At 39.3% G+C, this 21,918-nt stretch overlaps 1 protein-coding gene across 8 annotated transcripts in view; it reads right to left on the reverse strand.

Annotated features, from left to right (window-relative positions):
- bcas3 (BCAS3 microtubule associated cell migration factor) overlaps window positions 1–21,918 on the reverse strand; it is a 419,103-nt gene that overhangs the window by 335,525 nt on the left and 61,660 nt on the right. For all 8 annotated transcript variants that reach the window (XM_086081198.1, XM_086081204.1, XM_086081203.1 and 5 more), the window contains 4 exons: window positions 19,567–19,643; window positions 13,502–13,585; window positions 6,998–7,165; window positions 5,847–5,940 (listed from right to left, as the gene is read on the reverse strand). In XM_086081198.1, the coding sequence (XP_085937324.1) occupies window positions 5,847–5,940; window positions 6,998–7,165; window positions 13,502–13,585; window positions 19,567–19,643 (423 nt within the window). The remainder of the gene's footprint in view (window positions 1–5,846; window positions 5,941–6,997; window positions 7,166–13,501; window positions 13,586–19,566; window positions 19,644–21,918) is intronic.

Consider the following 21,918-nt stretch of genomic DNA (forward strand, 5'->3'; position numbering starts at 1 on the left):
TCATGACAGGGATATATGTATAAAACACAAGGCGTGATATCAATATATATATATATATATATACATATACACATATACATATACATATACATATACACATTTACATATACATATATACACACATATATATATATATATATATATATATATATATATATATATATATATATATATATATATATTAACAGGTACATTACCATCCACTTTGTTTTATGTCTTAATTGTATCTGTGCAACAAAACAAGCCAAAATATAGTCGAATAGGCGGAGACAGAGGATTTGTGTAAACATCGGAGCAGTGACAGCATATATATATATATATGTGTGTGTATATATATGTGTATATATATATATATATATATATATATATATGTGTGTATATATATGTGTATATATATATATATATATATACACACACACACATATATATATATATATAAATATATTGTTTTGTTGCACAGATACAATTAAGACATAAAACAAAGTGGATGGTAATTAATGGTAGTTAATTCTCCCTTTTTCCCCAAAATAATCGATAAATAATTAAATCGTTAAGTGGAATCGAAAATGGAATATGAATCGTAAAAATATTATCAATTCCTATGCCTAGACTGAACAACTAACCCCATTGATGACATTGTTTGACAAGAGCTCCTCATAAAAACATGGGTGTAATTTGACCTTGGCATCATACCTAATAATTACGTCAGGGATCTTTAGGATGAATGAAGAGGAGATGTGATAAAACAAGCACACACAATGCAGCTGTTGAAGGGAGCATTTTGCCACTAGACTTCTTCAGCGTCCCTTTAATTATACTACTAGGAATAGATCCACCGTATCACTGCATAGCACCAGCTGCCAGACTCAGAAGTGGCTTCCAGTGGTACTCTCTCTGTAGAGGTTCCAATACACACAAGCCACATGGGTTTTTGACATAATAGTTCCCAGCCAAAGTGTTGGGATTTCCAGGCAATGGGTTGACTCCTGTCTTTTTGTCTGCAACTCAACCTTTAATTTTTGTTTTGTTTTGTTTTGCTATGTTGTTTTCCCTTTATTCCTGGCACATTGGGCTTGTTAAAAGACAGCAACCTCTTCAGCTACTGGGAAACGAGTTCAGTGACAAAGTTCTCATTAAGTTTAAAAAATAAATAAAAAAAGAGAGAAGAAATGTCTTGGCCTTTTTGAGCACACAAAAACAGTATTTTAAGAGTTACTCAGTTTCTCAATGCCAATATTTCTGGCAAAGATGCTGATAACAATGATGTTAATTTATATTTTATTTTTCAAAATTATTTAACCAGGTAAGCCTAGTGAGATTAAATAACTCCTTTTGCATGAATATCCTGACCAAGAGAACAAGTAACCATGACACATAACTTAACAATACAACAACAAAAATGTCAAAAGAAACCTTTCTGGTAGCCCATATAATCGTGATACAGTATGTTTCAATAATTCCATATACTGTACATACACACAGATAGTTTTGAGTGACAAAAAAAAAATGGTTGTTTGGTTATACATGCCCTGAATGTGTTTGGCGGCCAATTCAGTGCACGCTGCCTTGTAATACGCTATAATGTAAAACTTTAATGATAATTTAATGCCTGAAAATGTAATAAAGTTTGCACTTAACTCAAACAAAAAATGTGATATAACCCAATAATATAATAAAAAATCCTGACTGGTTATTGTAATAAAATGTTTACTGATAATGTAATACCTTATTACATTAGTGGAGATATATTACATTTTCAGGTGGGTCTTTTTTAATTCAAAACAGATCATGCAAACCTTGACAGATAATGCAAATTATCCATTCATCTTCTATCGCTTATCCGAGGTCAGGTCACGGGGGCAGCAGTTTTAGGAGGGAAGCCCAGACTTCCCTCTCCCAAGCCACTTCAACCAGCTCAACCAGCGGGATCCCAAGGCGTTCCCAGGCCAGCCGAGAGACATAGTCTCTCCAGCGTGTCCTGGGTCATCCCCGGGGCCTACCGCCAGTGGGACATGCCCAGAACACCTCTGCGGGGAGGCGTCCAGGAGGCATCCGAACCAGATGCCCGAGCCACCTCAGCTGGCTCCTCTTAACGTGGCGTAACAGCTCGACTCCGAGTCCCTCCCGGATGACCGAGATTCTCACCCTATCTCTAAGGGAGAGCTCGGACACCCTGGAGAGGAAACTCATTTTGGCCGCTTGTATCCGGGATCTATGGTGACCTATGATCACGACCCACAGCTTCTGACCATAGGTGAGGGTAGGAACGTAGTTCTACCGGTAAATCAAGAGCGTTGCCTTTCGACTCAGCTCCTTCACCACAACAGCCCAGACGCTGCACCAATCCGCCTGTCAATTTCCCGCTCCATCCTGCCCTCACTCGTGAACAACACCCCAAGATACTTGAACTCCTCCACCACTTGGGGCAGGATCTCATCGCCGACCCGAAGAGGACACGCCACCCTTTTCCGACTGAGGACCATGGTCTCAGATTTGTAGGTGCTGATCTTCATTCCAACCCCTTCATACTCGGTTGTGAACAGCTTCAGTGAGAAACAACAAACTTTATTACAGACTCAAAAAAGGTCCAGGTATAAAAATAAAATAAACAATACATAAAAGGATATAAGAGACACATTAAAGAACACCAACATATATTTACAGTGCCATTCGAGACAACCGCGTACACACACAGATTACAAATCAAAAGACCTCAGAGGAAACTAACATACCAATGCTTCCAAAACTTGGACAAATACCGTCTAGTGCTTAACTCGATGCTAGTCAAAGCCATGACTATGTGATTCTCTGATTTGTTCAGCCGACATATAAATGTATACATAAGATTTCTCAACATGGCTTGCGGTGTTTTAACGCCTGCAGCCTCAAACATCTCGACGCTACACCAAGTGGTCTCAGCAGAATTCTAAAAGCATCATTATAAGCTACCTGAACTTTTTTGCAGGCTTGTTTTGGTGCAGTTTGACCACAAATGTGCAGTACAGAGTGGGGTGCAGTGTGCTCTGAACAAAGCCACTTTCACGCTGTCTGTACATGCACCAAACTTGCGGTGCAAACTATTGGCTTGAGCATGTAGAGACCGGCACTGCCTGTAAATGTCTTGGTCATCTTTCAGCTGTTCTGTGAGAAGATAGCCAAGGTACTTAACTTTGGTCATACATCTGAAATTATTGCCTGCCAATTTAAATGTAGTAAATATTAGATTTTGGTCATCCTTTGTTCTGCGTATTATTTCAGAGATCAAACAAAACTTTTTGGGATGATTCTATCCAATCAGAGTCAAAGGTGTTTGCAGCCAGCAACACTCTCATCTTGACTCATTGTCTTCATCTTAACAGCAAGAAAGTTCAATAACTCATCCTCAACAATGACTTTGCCGTCCACAGATCTGTATACTTCTGGTTTTAAACTAGGCTGAACACACAAGTCGCACCCGCACGGTCAGCATCCGCCATCTTGACCACACCCAAGAGAGTTGGAGATCACGGTTTGATGAAGCCAGCAGCACCGCATCATCTGCAAAAAGCAGAGATGCATACTGAGGCTACCAAACCGTACCCCCTCAACGCCTCGGCTGCACCTAGAAATTTTGTCCATAAAAGTTATGAACAGAATCGGTAACAAAGGGCAGTCTTGGCGGAGTCCAACCCTCACTGGAAATTAATTCGACATACTGCCGGCAATGCGGACCGTACTCCCGAAGCAACCCCCGCCGGACTCCCCGAGGGACACGGTCGAACGTCTTCTCCAAATCCACAAAGCACATGTAGACTGGTTGGGCAAACTCGCATGCACCCTTGAGGAACCTACTGAGAGTGTGGTGCTGGTGGTCCACTGTTCCACAGCCGGGAAGAAAACCACACTGCTCATCCTGAATCTGAAATTCGACTTCCCGACGGACCCTGCTCTCCAGCACCCCTGAACCTAGACCTTACCAGGGAGGCTGAGGAGGGTGGGACCACCACCACCCTGGTCTGCCAATCCAGAGGCACTGTCCCCGATGTCCACGCGATGTTGTAGAGGTGTGTCAACTACGACAGCCACACAACATCCAGTCTTTAGGAACTCCAGGCAGATCTCATCATCATCATCATAAGACCGTTTCTCTTTTCTTGTTTGCTTTCTTGTGTAATTTAGCACTGATTACCTAGACTACCCCTCCGTGAGTCATTACCTTATCGTGGTGGAGGGGTTTGCGTGTCCCAATGATCCTAGGAGCTATGTTGTCTGGGGCTTTATGCCCCTGGAAGGGTTACCTATTGCAAACAGGTCCTAGGTGAGGGACCAGACAAAACATGGCTCACTGACCTCTTATGACGAGTACAAATATTGGATCGTGGTCTCCCTTGCCCGGACGCGGGACACCGGGGCCCCACTCTGGAGCCAGGCCTGGAGGTGAGGCTCGAAGGCGAGCTTCTGGTAGCCGGGCTTTCACCCATGGGGCCCGGCCGGGCATAGCTCGAAATGGCAATGTGGGTATCCTTTCTTATGGGCTCACCAGCTGTAGGAGGGGCCAAAGAGGTCGGGTGCGTAGCGAGCTGGATGGCAGCCAAAGGCGGTAACTTTGGTGGTCCATTCCCCAGCTACAGAAGCTAGCTCTTGAGATATGGAATGTCAACTCTCTGGCGGGGAAGGAGCCTGAGCTGGTGCGTGAGGCAGAGAAATTCCAACTTGGGACGTCGTGAGTCGGTGGGTAGAATACTTCAAAGTCCTCCTGAATTCCATCGACATGTCTTCCTTTGAGGAAGCAGAGTCTGGGGACTCTAAGGTGGGCTCTCCTATCTCTGGGGTCGAAGTCACTGAGGTGGTTGGAAAGCTCCTCGGTGGCAGGGCCCCGGGGGTGGATGAGATCCACCCGGAGTTCCTAAAAGCTCTGGATGTTGTGGGGCTGTCGTGGTTGACACGCCTCTACAACATCAAGTGGCCATTGGGGGCAGTGCCTCTGGGCTGTTCGGTCCCTGTACGACCGGTGTCAGAGTTTGGTCCGCATTGCCAGCAGTAAGTCGGATTTGTTTCCAGTGAGGGTTGGACTCTGCCAAGGCTGCCCTTTATCACTGATTCTGTTCATAACTTTTATGGACAGAATTTCTAGGCGCACCAGTGGCGTTAAGGGGGTCCAGTTTGATGGCCTCAGCATTTTAGCTCTGCTTTTTGCTGATCCCCCCACCCCGACGATGCAATGTCTGTCGGCCCCCGCCATCCCGGCACGATGTGTGGAAAAAAATTCTCCCGATTTTTCACAACACAAAGTTGACAAGTATGGCCAACTGGCCTTGCCCCCCGCTGCTGAAAAAAATCCTAGAGGAAACACTGGCAGTATCAAAAGTTTCTCGGAAAAGTGTACTCTTTCAGCCAAGCACTTATGCTGGTGTTTTTTTACATGCTACATTTCACCATAGTTTAGTGGTTAGCATGGCTTATTGGCCTTCTCCTGTTATTTATTCCTGGTCTTCTTTCTGTGGTGACGATACTTGTCAGAAGTGTAGCTCATTCACTGCCATTAGTGAATTGGAGGAGCAGCTCTACACCCTGTTTAGCTGCGGTAGCAAGCAAGCGGCAGCCAAGCAATCCCCAATAGTATCCGAGCAGCCGGGAAATCAAGGAGGATGGGTGACTGTTCAAAAAGGATGGACAGGTATTCTTTAACCAGCTCAGACTTGGTTAAAAAAAATGGGAATAGTAGGGGTTCACTGTACAGGTTTATTCAATGAGAAAACAGCTAAAATAGTGCCAAACACAGTATAGTCAAATACTTTTCAGAGCGCAAATGTGACATGCCAGTTCCTTCATCAGAAACTAATTGTTTGATTGTGGGTGTATCTTACCACTGGGATTGAATTGCATGCAGGATATGGGTTTGTCATGAGCTGGAAAATGCGCCACCAGTCCCTCTCCTTCTGAGTCCTCACTCACCAAGACCTGCAGCAAGCAAATACAACAGTACTTGCAAAACGCCAGAGAGACCAACACACATGCATCTACAAATGTTACCATATAGTTTGACCCTGCCATCTGTAAGGATTTTGCTTGTGGATATAGATAAGTCTGCACACCCCTGTTGAAATCTCAGATTTTGGGGATGGGGAAAAAAATGATACCAAAATAAAAAAAGATATATTAAGTTTGTCAAAATGCAACAATAATAATAATAATAATTATTATTATTATTATTATAATAATAATATATTTATGCCCTAAGATTGGCTGGCAACCAGTTCAGGGTCTACCCCGTCTACTGCCCGAAGCCAGCTGGGATAGGCTCCAGCGCCCCCCCCCCCATATATATATATATATATATATGTATGTATATATATATATATATATGTATGTATATATGTATGTGTATATATATATATATATATATATATATATATATATATATATATATATATGTATATATATATATATATATGTATATATATGTATATATATATATATATATATATATGTATATATATATATATATATATATATATATATGTATATATATATATATATATATATATGTATATATATATGTATATATATATATATATACACACACATGCAATTAATGTTAATATTATTATTTTTTATTTACCCAATAAGTTTTCCAGAAAATGTATTAAAAATATATTTAAAAAGAAAACAGGATATACCGCATGTAACGTTAGTTCGCCGTCACTCACTTGTGAATCGTGAGGCTAGAGGAGACATAGTTACAGGACTGAGACCCACCTCCCGTCCAACCCCCTTCCCATCCCCCTTGCCGGAGTCCACCCACCCAAGTAGATTTAAAATCTGTGGGAAACACTGAATTATTATTACTGAAGAATTTGGACGAAAACAATAAGGACCTCTTGTTCATTGCACGGACTACAATAGTATATATATTATTTTAAATCACTAAATTAATAGTTTTCAGGCAATATTTGTAAAAACAGGAATGGAATCAAGCCTTTCACAATCACCACAAGCAAAAGAAAAATGAATGTACCTGTCCTGCAACACTATCTGTGTCGATGATTGTTATCACACCGGCTTTATGGAGGCTACGACGACTCATATTGTGAGGGGACCCTTCTTCATCTGAAGTACTTGCTGGCAGAGTACCAGTCAACTGGGTCACAACCTTTCCAACCATGGTGAGACCTGTCTTGAGAGTCTAAAGGGAGATATGTACAATAAACAGTGATGAATTTGCATTCAAATGTAAGTTAGTTTAATGGAAATGCTGTCATCAGATGCAAACCAACCAAAACAAAATAAAACAACAACACACGCTTTCCTGAAATTCCCATCCCCCGTATTGAAAGTGTTTGGAGGCAGGAAGATATGCAAGGCTTGTAACTTAGTGTATGTGCCCCAGGGAATGTATATTCACTCAATGTGGGCATTTGTTCCTCTGAGTCTGTTTAAGGCCCAGCCAGGGTGTCTGACTCAAACACACCTCTGTGGCTCGATTAAAGGATAGTGCTACTTAAGTGGGGTCCATCTTGCACTGTACACTGTGTTTGCCTAATGGAGTGCAATGCGTGAGACTGTGTGTATACAAGCAACAAAAGGAGGCTCTGGAGAGTCTAATCAAGCATTCAGGCGGCTATGTCAATACAATGTGGCGCCAAGCTTTTTATTTTTTTGTTTGTTGTTTTTAGGTCTGTGGATCACCTCGTCTTTCGTCATCAATCCACCAGACACCATAAGTATCTAACGTCTGTTTGCATGTGTACACTCACATTTTCATGTCAGTGTGTGCATGTAAATTGCAAAAAGAACCATCAATTATTAACTGAAGCATTGATTGATCAACACTAATGTAGTGTCCTAATCACTGCAGTTGTGGACTTCTAAGATGTTATCCAAACAAAGCCACTGATCAACCTAGAGGAGGGAAAACATTATCTACAGGCTGAAAGAAATTATATGAACATTGTGAAAGCTGCAAACTCATACCAAAATCTATATATATCACCACCCTATGCGAAATATTTAATGCACTGTATACAAGAATAATAGAAGACATGAAAATGTTAGCCAATTTATCAAAGTTGTGGCACTCCTGAACAAAAGCCATTGCACACTTTAAACCAGGACATTATAATTTAATATCCCCACCACCCGTCCTTTTCCCCACATGTGTGGGGACTCTGTCATGTCCATTACAATGCATGGTAATGCATTGCATGACTGTCTGCATAAAGATAGCCTGTTACATTCATCATTTGCCATGCACCTCTTAGAAGCATATTGTCGCTGCCAATAAATAATAAGAATAATTATTATTATTATTTATTGAAAATGGTGTGGTGTGGTATGGTAAGTGTTATTTGCCAACAACTCGAACAATTTTTTTTTGAGTGAACACAATGAATGGAATCACTTCATGAACTGATTTGTTCTTCGCAGGTCAGCTGAACCCAGCCGCGCATGCACGTGCCATGAACTCCCTGGAAAACTGTGACATGTTTGATGGTGGCTCTCAAAACAACGTCTATGAGAAACGTCCATAGTGCGGAAAAGGAACCAGAGTCCCTGCCCTTGAGAACATAACGTCCCAGAATGAGGTGTATGAGCAGAGGAGGCCTGACAGGTACTGGAACCCAAGTGCATGGATGATTTGTAGGTGAGGAGCATGATTTTGTATGAGATGCGGGACTTGACCAGTTGCCAGTGGAGGTCAATGACTGTGTGAGTGATGTCCTGTCTGGACTGAATTTTGGATGTAATGGATCCAGGGCTTTGCTGGGTAGGCCAAACAGGACTCTGTTACAATAGTCCAGCCGGGATGCGACAAATGTGTAAAAGAGGGTCTTGGCAATGGAATCAGAATGTGCCAAATGAAGCCTGAAAATATTTTTTAACACATTCACTGCCATAGACGCCTATAGACGTCAAAGGTTAATTTTTACTGGGCTGGCAATGAATGAGTTAAGGTGGAAAATGGCAGATTTGGTGATGGATTCACATCAGTCTTAATGTCATAATGGCAAGGGAATGCACATGGTCAATGACAAGGTGAAATGCATTTGTTTTCATTTCAATAGGCTATTGAATCTGGCTACAAAGTAAATTGAGGATAAAACAAGGCCATGTAGCATATTTACAAGAAAACCATCTAAATGCCAATGAAGATTCAAAGCTAAAACAATGAAAACTAGGATTCAATCAGCTATTGTTTTCCTTTTACAAATCAGGACAGAAGATGAGTTGCCGGCCTCATTTAAAGCAAGCTATATTCTATTCCTATCTTAGTAGGAGGGAATCTCTGGTGGATCCAGGTGGTGTTAAGGGGTGGGCAGCTGCCACCCCAGTGCCACCCTTATTGTCAACCAAAAATCCATCAATAATAAATGATTACAATCAAAATTTAATTATACAAGTGTTTTAATCACCAGTTTATAATTTACTCCCACACCAATCCACTCCTTTAAAGAAACTAATGGTTGCATCCTACCACACCACTGCAAGTCGGGTATGTGTGCATGTAGTCACACTGTAACAACTTTCTGTAAAATCTACAGTAAAAATGACAGCATTATCTTGTTTTTTTTTATTCTACAGTATTTAACTGTATACCACAATGCATTGTGGGTAAAACAAAGCGCATTATGGTCAAAAACAAATTAGAGCAATTTCCTGTATTATTAGTGAGCAAATACTGTAAATTTTTACAGCAACCATGTTTTGGCATGTATATATTTGGGCGGGTATCTCTATAAAAGAAGAAGCAAATAGCGCACCCTATATTGTCACCGGAGCAAGGACAAGAATTCAACAAATTGGTGAGTAATATTTTAGCGCGAAGGCAGTCTGCGTCGTCTTCACATCGCATTTCTCCGAGAATCAGGCAAACATTACAACTAACATTCATTTATGCACTCGGCTGCAGAACGAGGGTTGATTTTACAACAAAGGCGGCACGGTGGGTGACTGGTTAGCACGTCCGCCTCCCATTGCTGAGGGTGTGAAATTGAATCCGGGCTTTCGGCCTTCCTGGGTGGAGTTTAAATGTCCTCCCTGTGCCTGCGTGGGTTTTCTCTGGGTGTTCTGGTCTCCTCCCACATTCCAAAGACATGCATGGCACGTTAATTGAGCTCTGTGAATTGTCCCTAGGTGTAATTGTGAGTCTGAATGGTTGTTTGTCTCTGTGTGCCCTGCGATTGGCTGGCAACCAGTTCAGGGTGTAACCCGCCTACTGCCTAAACCCAGGTGGAATAGGCTCCAGCGACCCTTTTGAGGAAGAAGCGGTTACGGAAATGGATGGATGGATTTTACAACGACATACTGCATTAATTAGGTATTCAGGAACTAAAGTTGCCAGTAAATTCCTGTAAATTAGAATACAAGAAACAGTGGTAAACTACAGTGAATTGCTGTTTTCTTAAAGAAAAGAAAATACAGTGAGTAGCTGTAATTTATATACATTAAATATGTGTTAAAAAAATCACAGTAATAAACTTTAATAGATTTTCACAGTAATTAAATGAGATTTTACATTAATCAACTGGTACATTTTTTTGCCAGTTATTTCTTGTAAATTTTTACAGTGCACCTTCACACTTTGGGGAAAAGTCAAGGACCTGGAGCCTATCATCCCAACTAACAGTATGTGAAATAGGCTAAATAGGCAAGGCAAGTTTATTTGTATAGCACATTTCATACACAAGGCAACTCAATGTGCTTTACACAAGGAAAAACAACACCTATAAGCATTGACAAACACAGTAGTTAACAGAGCAAAAAAAGAAAACAAAAGTAGGTTACAACATTTATTTAAAGAATATACATTGACCATGTTAAAACATTAGACAACAAACTTTAAAACCATTTAGCGTAAGGAAGTTTAAGATAATAATAATAATAGTTAAAAGGGGGAAAAACATTATTTAAAACAAAAAAAGGCCTTAATCAAAGGTATGTGAAAAAAGCTACGTTTATAAATACAATTTTTTATAAATATAAATAGGCTCATACTTATAGAAGCCCATAAAGTAATAATTTTGCCCCTTTTTTTTTTATGTAATAAGCCCATAACGTAATCACTGACCAATAACATAATAAGTCCTGAACCTATAACGTAATAACTTTTGGCCGAAAACATAATAACTTATTACATTATTACCTGTTTATTACGTTATTGGTCTGGTAAACAAAAAAAATCTGCAAATGTAATAACTGAGCTCATAACGTAATTATATACAAATATCCCCTTATTTAACTTTAAAAATTTTGATATGACAAAAAAAAAATGCATGCGATCGCAGTCTCTGTGTGTCTGTCTCTTTGGCTACGTTCACACTGCAGGTCTTAAACCTCAATTGCAATTTTTGGGGTGAAATCTTTTTTTTTGGAGTAAGCGTTCACATTACCTATTAATTGCAACCTCAGTCTGTCTGCTGTGTAAACGTAATGTGTCTTCAAAGTGACCAGCATGACAACGTCACAACGCTATGTTTGTGGAAGTAAATACTAGGGATGAGCGAGTACAGCACTATCTGTATCTGTTCGACCATCTAAATGATCAGTATCTGTATTTGGAGTGGGCGTGGCTTAACATAAATGGGTGGGGTTTACATCAATACATTACTGTATTTTTTAGTACGAAATTGAAAAAAAAGTTTGAAATTTATATGGATTGATCAAAAGTTTATATATGTTTTGTTTATTTGAAAACTACTGACAAAACAGCCTAAAAGAGATTCAAATCAATTTTTCAAAAAAAAAAAGTTTTTAGAAACTCAGAAAATGTATGTGTATGAATAAATATTTACAGAACAGTCTGGGAATTGAGATCCAGTTTTTTTTTTATCACAATAGTAAGGGAACCATAAAGTTTTTTTTAATGACTCAGAACAGGAATCATTTTAAGCCCATGAATAAATATTAACAGAACAGTGAAAATGAATATTCACCGTTTTTGCACATGCAGTAGGAAATAATGAACTATTATGTGAATGAACAAGAGTTGTCATAGCAACACAGATTTATTTTTCTATCGTTTTTTTTATTTTCAATGTTTTCAGTGTGAACGTAGCCAAAGTCTCTATTTATACTATTTATTTGTTTAATTTAGCTTAACACGGTGAGACTGCATTCAGGCACTATGGTCCTCACCTATGGAATAGCCTGCCAGAGAGCATCAGGTCCGCAGAGGCTAATTTTTTTAAGAGGGGACTTGAGACACACCTTCTTAGTTTGGCTTTTAAGGGATATCTTTTACCTGTTATTACTGCTGACTGTTTTATCTGTCTTTTAGCTTTGATTTTAGCTTTTTATTCTGTTCTCTTTTCAGTTTTAGCTGTCTTTATTCGGTTGTCTTTTAGCTGTACTGTATAGTGGCCGGGGCTCTAAATACATTTTTGGGATGACCAGCCAATGTGGCTGGTGAATCTCTAAAGTTACTAACCAAACACAACTTCCACCAGCCAATTTTTTTTCCCAGTGAAAATTTTCCCAGATTTGTTTTTCTTTTCGAAAAACCATTAAACATAAAATAACAACAGTATGTCTATGGCAACATGCTATGTCGTATACAGTGTTCCCTCACTCTAACGCGGTTCACTTTTCACGGTCTAGCTGTTTCATGGATTTTTTTAGTGCAATTTTGCATGCTTTTTTTTTTTTTACAGTAATGTACCTATTTTATAAAAAAATTATGAAGGTTTGAACATTGAGAATGTTTAAACAAGAGAGAAATGTGAGAAAATCCTCGATGAGAAAAGTGTATAAACTGTGTGGTGAGGGGTTTTAGAGCCTTAAAACATTTATAACAACTGTAAAAAATAAAGCTAACCACTTTGCGGATTAAATATATTGCGGGCATTTTTTTTAACCTAACCCCGGAGGAAAACGAGGGAACACTGTACACTGATTCTGAAACATATGTTATATAACTGCGCACCGTTTTTCACCTTAATTGTGGGAATGCTGAAAAGCGCACTTGGTTAAGTCCTTTGTCCAGTAACCAAGAAATTGCGGGTTCAAATCCCACCTCTGACTGTACATTCCAAATATATTCATGGCAATTATGTCTAGCGATTATTTGGGATGCCGTAATGGCGAACGAGAAATTTAGACGGTACTGAGGGGAGTTGTGATTTCCTCAGCAACCTCTGGGGGCACCACGTTGACTTTGCTTGTTTGTAGGAGCAAAATAAACAATACAAATCCTATTATCAAGTATTCATAATCTGAAGTTGCTAGTTAATCATGGAGTTCGTTGCTTTAATAAGATAATTACTAATCCACTCAGAAAACACAAATGATTCGGCAGAACTTTAGGAAACTAACAGGAACTACCAGCGCAAATCCTATTGTCTCAAGAATAAAACAATGTTCTTTCAAAGAATATCTAATAAAAAGTTCATCACAAAAATCAAGAATAAAAGAATGTTATTTCAAAGAATATCTAATAAAAAGTTCATCACAAAAAAATAATAACAAAAGAGCCGGTTGGAAATATTCCTGCGCACAGAAAAGGTAAAAGGGTATTTTCCCATACCTTCGCTGCATTGATCACTGTTGCTGTATAAGACTGTGCATTGTCATCACAAGCTCCTCCCCGAGACTGGTGGCATCTGATTAACTGCAAAAACAAAAGGACACAAAAGTAAACGGTTTGAATGTTTATTTTAATACATTATTTTGTTAGTTTAACTTTTCATCTCTGAGGAAAAACAAGACATTGACTCGTCTCGCTCTATTTTGCAAAGAACTTGGGAAAACACCTTGTATGTAAGTAGTCAATTTATGACAAATGAATAGGCAATGTAGAGGTCAGAGCAATGATTCCCATCCTAAAGTGTGGATCACCATTTGTTGACCGACCTAATTAACACAATATCTAAAATACTTTTCTGCAAGTTTCAACAAGCCAAGTTTTAGACTTTTTAAGACTAGAATGAAGACAATTTAGTACAGTACATCCACTTATAGTGTCAATGTAGAACCAAACACTGTCCGGTGGTCAACTGGAGTTTTTTTTTACCATCCTGATGAGTCGCTCCCACACACCACCATGATGTGATGCCATAGAAATGTTGAAAATTCATTTGATGCCCTTTTGACGGAAGACACCTTGCATCTGGTTGTGATCTATAGCAGCTAAAGCTTCTCTTAGCTCTCTTTCAGCTCCAATGAAGTTTTTGCAATAACCATGGTCACTTGCATCAGAAAAGTGATGCAGCTGAGCATGTGTGTGTTCTCCGAAGTTCTTTGGTTAAACTTCGCTACATTGTCCAAGTCCCTCAACCATTCTGTCCACTGTGAAAATGTCAGGAGTATAGGATCATCCCAAGACATGTTTTTTGCGACACATTTCTTGTAACAACATCTTTGACAGCAAGATGAGGGGTGACAAAAAACCTAATGGGTCATAGATGGAACTGATAATTGAAAGAATACCTCGTCTGGTAGGAGGTTGCTTTTTCTCTGTAGGCTTGAAAATGAAAGTCAGTCTCAGCGCACCAACTTAACCCAAGTGCTCTCTCCACTGGCAAGTTGTCTTGATCCAAGTGCAGCTGTCTTGATGGTTTTGAACCGCTTTTCTACCGGAATGAATAACAACACCTTACGACTGTTGCTAGTCCACTTCAGCAGCTGAAATTCTCCTCTTGCGCATATGTCAGCAAGATTCCCTGCCTGCTGCATTGCTTCCTCTTCTGTTGGTAGAGATTTTAAACAACAATCATCTACAGAAAAGCTATTGTTGACTGTATCGCTCACTTCTATGTTGAAATTGTTTTTGTTGTCCATTGCAGTTCTCATCAAAATCGTATTTAAGAAGAAACCGCTCCAAAGATGTGCACTCTCATTCTGTGCTCAACTCGACTTTGACACGTCTCCATTTGGCAACCAGAGGAAGTGTAGGAAATCCACGTGCTTCTCTGACTCCCTCACTTGATTGAACATGGCTTGGACGTCGGTCATCAGAGCAATATTATCCTGTCTGAATCTTGTTAAGACACCAAAGAGTGAAGTTGTGAGGTCAGGACCTTGCAAAAGTTGACCATTTAAAAAAGTTCCTCTAAATCCTGCTCCACAATCAAAGATCACTCTCAAAGTATTTTTCCTTGGGTGAAAAACTCCTTGATGAGGGAGGTACCACACTGCCATCTTCACATTTAAGCTGATTGTCAGGTACCACTTCTGCATACCCATTGTCAATCATCTCTGTCAGAAATTCTGCATATTCTTCCTGATAATTATTATTTCTTTCAAACTTTCTCTTGAGACTTTGCATACGTTGCTCTACCTCTACCGCACCTGTTGTTTGGCATGGTGATGTCATCTATTTTAAAGGGTAAGTCCATGCAGTAATGGCCTTCCTGCATGCAAGTAGATTTGTCCAAGATCTCCATAAATCTTAGATACTTCCTTGACATCTCCTGCTTTTCCTTCAGTACCTTCTCATTGAAATCCCGGTTATCAACAGCTCCTCTAGATTGGCGATAGATTTCCTATTGGCATATATGGTTGGGCACTTTATCACCTTTCACGAATTTCAACTGCACTGGCACAATGGAAAAAGTGGTCTTGGTCTCCGGCCCGATGTATTTTGGTTGGCTAACTTCCACCTTTTTCGGAATATGCAAAACAGTTGGGTGTTTTAGGTTGCATCCGTCACATGTCAGACGACTTTTGCATTCCTTGCTCATGTGGCAACCCTTAAGACATCCAAAACAAACTCCTTTGCTTTTCACACACACACAATACACAAAAGCGTCTGATGACAGCTCTTTGGTGGTTATAGGCTGCTTTTGAATGTTAGACACCGTGGGCTTGGATGTTGCAGTTTGATTGGTGGAAGCTGCAGTATGGTTAGTGGCAGCAAGGGTTGTTACAAAGCTGCTTCCTTTGATGTTACTCCTGTTGTTGCTCCTATTGACAGGTGGTGTTGATGTGCTTGGACGTGAGTCTGTAATGTTACCAAAGAACTGGTGTGATAAAATCTTAATTTGATTTTGCAGAAAGTTGATTACATCAAGAAATGTGGCTCTATAGCCTTGTCTCTCTTCAATGTCACATGCTGTAGACCTCCACCTTTCCCTCAGCTTGTATGGGAACGTCATGATGACATTCCTCATGTTTGATGGAATATTCAACTCTTCCATATACTTTATCTCAGTTATTGCAACATCCTCTTAGGAAAAGAGCAAATTCATTGAGCAAACAAACTTATTTTGCCATTATAGCAGGCCATGCAAATATTTTGTCCATATAGTGTTGCTCTCTTGTAGTCATTGCCAAAATGTTCTTTCAAAAAGTTTTTTGCTCTTTGAAATGCTTGTTGTAGTGCCATGTGGCGACTGCTTCAAACCAGGTCTCTGGGCTGCCCCCTGTTGTATTGCTCCAAAAAATACAAATTGTCTTGATGACTGCTGGTTCTTTTTTCAATACAGTGTTCAAAAGACTTAATAAAGGAAGCATACAGCAATGGTTTGCCATCAAACACTGCAATTTCTCTTTGCGGTAAGGTCGATAACCTGTTGTTGAACACGCATTGCAGTGAGTTCATTCTGCTTTTGCATAACATCATAAATTGTACTGTGCTCACGTATTTTGCACTGATGAATGGCCAGGTAAGAACATTGTTGGATGTTTGGTCTGTACAGTTGCTACCTTGGGAAGAGATGTAGCAACAGAGACTGTGAAAACATTTTGAGGTTGCTGCCTTTGTGTGGTTGGATGAAAGATCCCAGTTTTTGACTGCAACAGTGATTTTTGAGTGGTTTCCATTATTGAAGTGCCATGTTGGATTTTGTTCTGTGACTGTATTGGCATAGTCACTTTTGCTTTTACGTCATTTACAGATGTAACAGGTGGCGCTGTTGAGCCTTGTTTTTGTATTGGTATAGTCACTTTTGGTTTTTCATCTTGAATAGAAGTAACAGGTGGCGCTGTTGAACCTTGATCCAAAGTCTTTTGTTTTCCTGTGGGCACAAATTAATTTGTATTTGGGTTGAATTTGACTTTCAACTCTAAGTCCTTTGCTCACATGAGAATTAATTCCATTTGAACTGTTTTTTCCTTAAACGTCACTGCCTTCCAGCACTGCGAGTCTTGCAACAGCGGCAGCAAGTTGTGCATCAATTTCCAACTGTTCCTTCATTTTCCTCAGTTTCTCCTCTTGTGCCTAAAGTTCATGTCGCCTTTGCAGAGCAGCAGCTCTCTCCATTAAAGCAGCTCTCAGTCTTCACTTTTAAGTAAGCAGATGAAATGCTAGAGTGGCTGGATTTGGAATTGCTTCTCCTGCTTGATTTTTTACTCGTCACATTGGATACACTATCCTCTGGGTAGATAACATCTTGACACTCAGATGTTAAACCAACAGAAGTTTTACTGCTACCACTTTTTGTATATTCACTTTCATTGTCATTTTGAACATCATCATCATCATCATCAACCATATTTTGATCGTTTTCATCAACATCATCATTTTCACTTGAGATTCCATGCTCTCTCAACCATGTCATGATTTCTTCAACAAACACTTTGTTATTGGACATTTTAGACTGAAACCATATGTGTTGCCTTCTCTGCTCCTCTTCCGGGAGCACAAACTGAGTGATTAATGCATTATGAAGCTCGGAGGCCTTTTGACATAATTGAAACTTTCTAGGTCATTTTGAACCGCACACACGTTTTCCTCGGACACCAATTGAGTTTTTATTTGTGTCTTTAATTTGCTTGCTTGTGTAAAATTGTCCGCTCTTTCCTTTTGAAACCTTTCAATCATAAACATAATTAATTTAACAGTAGGTTCCCTGGGTTGCTTCTCCGTGACGTCACTTTTCAAAGTTAAGCATTCTATTACCTTAACATATCGAGTTGGTTCACTCATTTTGTAAAGAGCTGGATGCCTTAAATGTGAGCTTCCGTGTGCGCATATGCACAGTTGTTGGTTCAGCGCAATCAAAGTCACAAGTTGGGAAATTATTTTCCTCCAATCTCAATTGATTCTTCAGCACAATTGGTGAAATGTAGCAGTACAAATATTGACATCCAAGTCTGTGCTATGAATGCGTGAATGACTGACCTCCTGTTGCCGACCAGCGCACCAAACCTTTGCCTTTCTTGACTGATGTTGACTTGATTGTGTTCCAAAATGTGATCCAATGATCCAATGAATGAATTCCAATCTCCTTGTTGTTCGGTCGGGTTTTTACTTTTGTAGCGACTAACATTGGGTTCTGTAGTCACCGTGGATGGATGTGGGAGATGTTTTTGACACGATCGACTTAACAAATACGTGTCCACAAACAAATGGCTTCAATGGTTAAATCCAAAACAAATGTGGTATAAATTATGCTACTAACTTTCTTACTGAAATTCTATTTATGAAATTATTGTATGAGCGTATGTATGAGCGAGTGTTTGCGAGTGATAAAAACCGCATTACCTTCCACACCATCAACCTGATATCCTACACCTGTGATTAAAAGGATTAGGGAGGGAGGGTGGAGAGGTCCAGGCAGTGGCTACACTACCATCTGTGGTCATCTACCGCAAATAAAAGCAAAAATAACATGTGGCTCCTACAACCACTTTATGTTCTTCCTGATTTGCAATGGGATTCCAATGCATTGACGCCCAACGTTCTAAATTTCAAAGTTTCCCTTCGACCATGCACTGAACTGTTGGTCCTGAAGACATAAATCATTAAACTTGCACTTACCCGTGTATGCAAGTACTGTAATTCGGTTTTGTTTTAAGTTTCCCCCGCTGCTATGCTAACTAGCTCTAAACACGGTTGCACGTGCACAGCCATTGCTGGTGGTTTTCAATCAATTCTGACCAGACAGCAAGGTAGGCTACATTTAGTTCCGCTTTATGGTTACGTTACAGCGTCTTCAAATATTCATACATTTCAAAGCGAAACTTAAGTTTATGCAAGTTTTAAATAAAAGGAATATCAATAGATTTAAAGAAATTTCAAAATCATATTTAAGACCTAACGAGATCTCCTGAGAATTTTAGACATTTTTAGGCCTTAAATTCAAATTATTGGATTTTACACTTTAAAATAAATAAATAAATAAGACCCTGTGGATACCCTGTATTAGCTATAGCTAGGGGGGAAAATCTGATACAACAGCTGAATTTTATTTGGATTTCTCTTGTTTTAATCCGCATTTGCACTCTATGTTTTAATTCATCTAGACTGATGCTTAATTTTGATAATTTTAATCAAATTATTTTAGATGAGTTTCGCAATATCTGAAGATTATTTTGTTTCTCTTTGGTAATGCTTTGTAGGTTTTATATTCACTTTGAATTGTCTTGTACATGAAATGTTCTATACAAATAAGCATGTCTTGTCTTACCTTGCCTTGTCATTTAAAGTCAATTTCATGGAGTCATTGTATGTTGCTGTTAAAATGTGTATTGCCAAAGTATACATGGGGTTATTGATTTCATATATAATTTTTGTATTTAAAAAGCAAATGTGTGGCAAAGCATTTAGTGTGTGTACATGTATTTTTTATTTATTTATTTATTGTAACAACGTGGTAACAGCAATAGCATGCATCATTTTTGGTCATTTGTGTCTGCATGTCATATTACCTTGTTTTCAGCATAAGCTAGCCAGCGACTTCCCAGTGCTATTGGATTGAGATATGGCCCAGGACAGGGATAGCAACCTGAAACACCCAAAGTCAAATGCATTTCTATTTTTTTACAGGAACCATGAATTATAAGAAGAAAACATGTTGGGATATTGTATAAAGGTCATAGAAATAAATAAAGTAAATCAAATATCGATAGAGGGACCGTGAGAGTTCAACATTGTTAATAGTAAAATAAAAGGTAAACACATAATGAACCAATTATGTTCCATTTCCACCGGATGGTGCAGTTTAGTACAGTTTACATTTGATTCAATTTCCATTGTAAATGGTCCTATAATGTCTGAGTGCTCCCAAATATACAGTATTTTTGTCTTACAACTATTCATGGACCATGGCCAATGAACAATTTACTTTTACTACTTTTATATAATTATAAAAGTCTATAAAAACTTACTGACGGCAATGCAAACCAACCCTGACATTTAGTCATACAGGGAGAGAAAAAGTCCACATAAGGGTTGTAGTGCCCCATAAACAAAAGTACCACCCATGAGATCTCCTGAGGGACGTGGTGGAATCCCTTCTCGAACATCGCAAAGCGCAAATTGGTTGGGAAAGCTCTTGTGCACTTTCCAAGACCCTACTGAGAGTGTAATGCTTTGGCCAAATCGGACACAAATTGAACTATTCTAGTGACATGATTACATATAAAGTAGTGATGCACTGAATTTTCAGCCACCGAAAATATTCGTCCAAAAATTTGAAAAATATGCATTTTCAGCATTCGGCTGAAAAAAATATGGCCAAAATAGGATGTTGTGGTAACGCAAGCAAAAAAAAACTGCTGCAAGCAAGAATATGTATGTTAAACGCCGGGGTGAGTGTTCCGCCTCACTATTAATTCATGAGCAGTAGCCGATAGCTAGTGCTTTGAGGCTAACTCGGTCGATGCTATTTAAATCAGCGGCGAGGAATAATGGCAATGGCACAAAGTGTTAGCGGAAAGTAGTATCATGATCTCTGTATGGTTTGTGCGCCAGCGAGAGGAGAGGCAAGAAAGAAGACAACACAAGACAAGTGTGTGCGTGTAGTAGTTACGCGCTAGTTTACAGCGATCAAGCTTTTTATTCTGTAACTGAAGTGTCATAGCAAATTGTTTGCTGCTGAAATGTGAATAAAGCCCCCATTGAATAAGTAACATGGCGCCCGGTTCCTCCGTCTGTATTTATTTCACATAGACCTAGACTAAAAAAAATTAACAAAGCTTGATCTCGAGCTTATTACGTCCAACAATGTGCAGAAAAGCTAAAGTGTGCTAACTACAACTTTATTTATCTTAGAATAACAAACGCAATGACATGACAATGCACTATGCTTGTGGTTATTCTCATTCATCCAGCTCATTCATTTCTCAATCGGTACAGTAGTAATGCGTGTTGAAAATGTGGAGTGAACTGTAGCTAATGGTAAGTCTGAATGATATTAAACATTGCTTTTTATTTTGATACTTGATGAATTTTTTCGGCGTTTCGGTTATCGAAGTGTTTCTCATTTTCGGTTTTCGGTTTCAGAGAAAACATTTCATTTCAGTGCATCCCTAATATAAAGACAATGCCGTTCGAATAGACATGTACAAATCCATGCCAGGCAGCACGATTGATGCATCTGACATGATACAAGTGGGTTGAGACCATTTGCTCATCACAGTCCAACAGTCAATCGGCCTTGAGAATGTACTCGCATTGTCACACAAACACACGCACAAACACTACGGGTGAGCCTGATATTCGTACAACACGAGTATCTGGTATGGATAATTGATTATTCCCGGATACGAATATAACGCGGATAGACTTCCTTAATATCCGTGCTGAAGGAAAAGCCGTCCCCTCCCTCCTCTCCGCGAAGCACACAGGCAGAGAGTGTTACAATTAATGAATTAAACTTCTAAAAAGCAAAATGAATAGTAAATCAACAAACAGACTGCATTCATTAAATAATGTGAATGGATTTGAATGGTTTTAGGACCTGGGGGAAATCTCTGCATGCTCAAAACTGCCGTCTGGACTTACATAAAGTATAGGCCCATTGCAAGTGAAGCCAAACAGCCTTCATCTGATTTGTAAGTCTGTGAAGCAGGCCACCTGCTTCAGCGCTTTCCTTTCCACAATAACAACGATTTAAAAGGCGGATTAATTCACCAGGATTGTAATTTTGTCACAATGTGACACGGGATTAGTTAAAATAATATTTTTTAAGATACAGCTGTAAATAGAAAATATTAACATAATTTTAATAGTTGCCGTTTCATCAGCTTTGTCTGAGCGTGCTGCACTCATATTAACGT

This window comes from Leptonotus elevatus, chromosome 7 (genome assembly GCF_054856555.1).
Source record: "Leptonotus elevatus isolate MCC_2025b chromosome 7, RoL_Lele_1.0, whole genome shotgun sequence".
Classification (NCBI taxonomy): domain Eukaryota; kingdom Metazoa; phylum Chordata; class Actinopteri; order Syngnathiformes; family Syngnathidae; genus Leptonotus; species Leptonotus elevatus.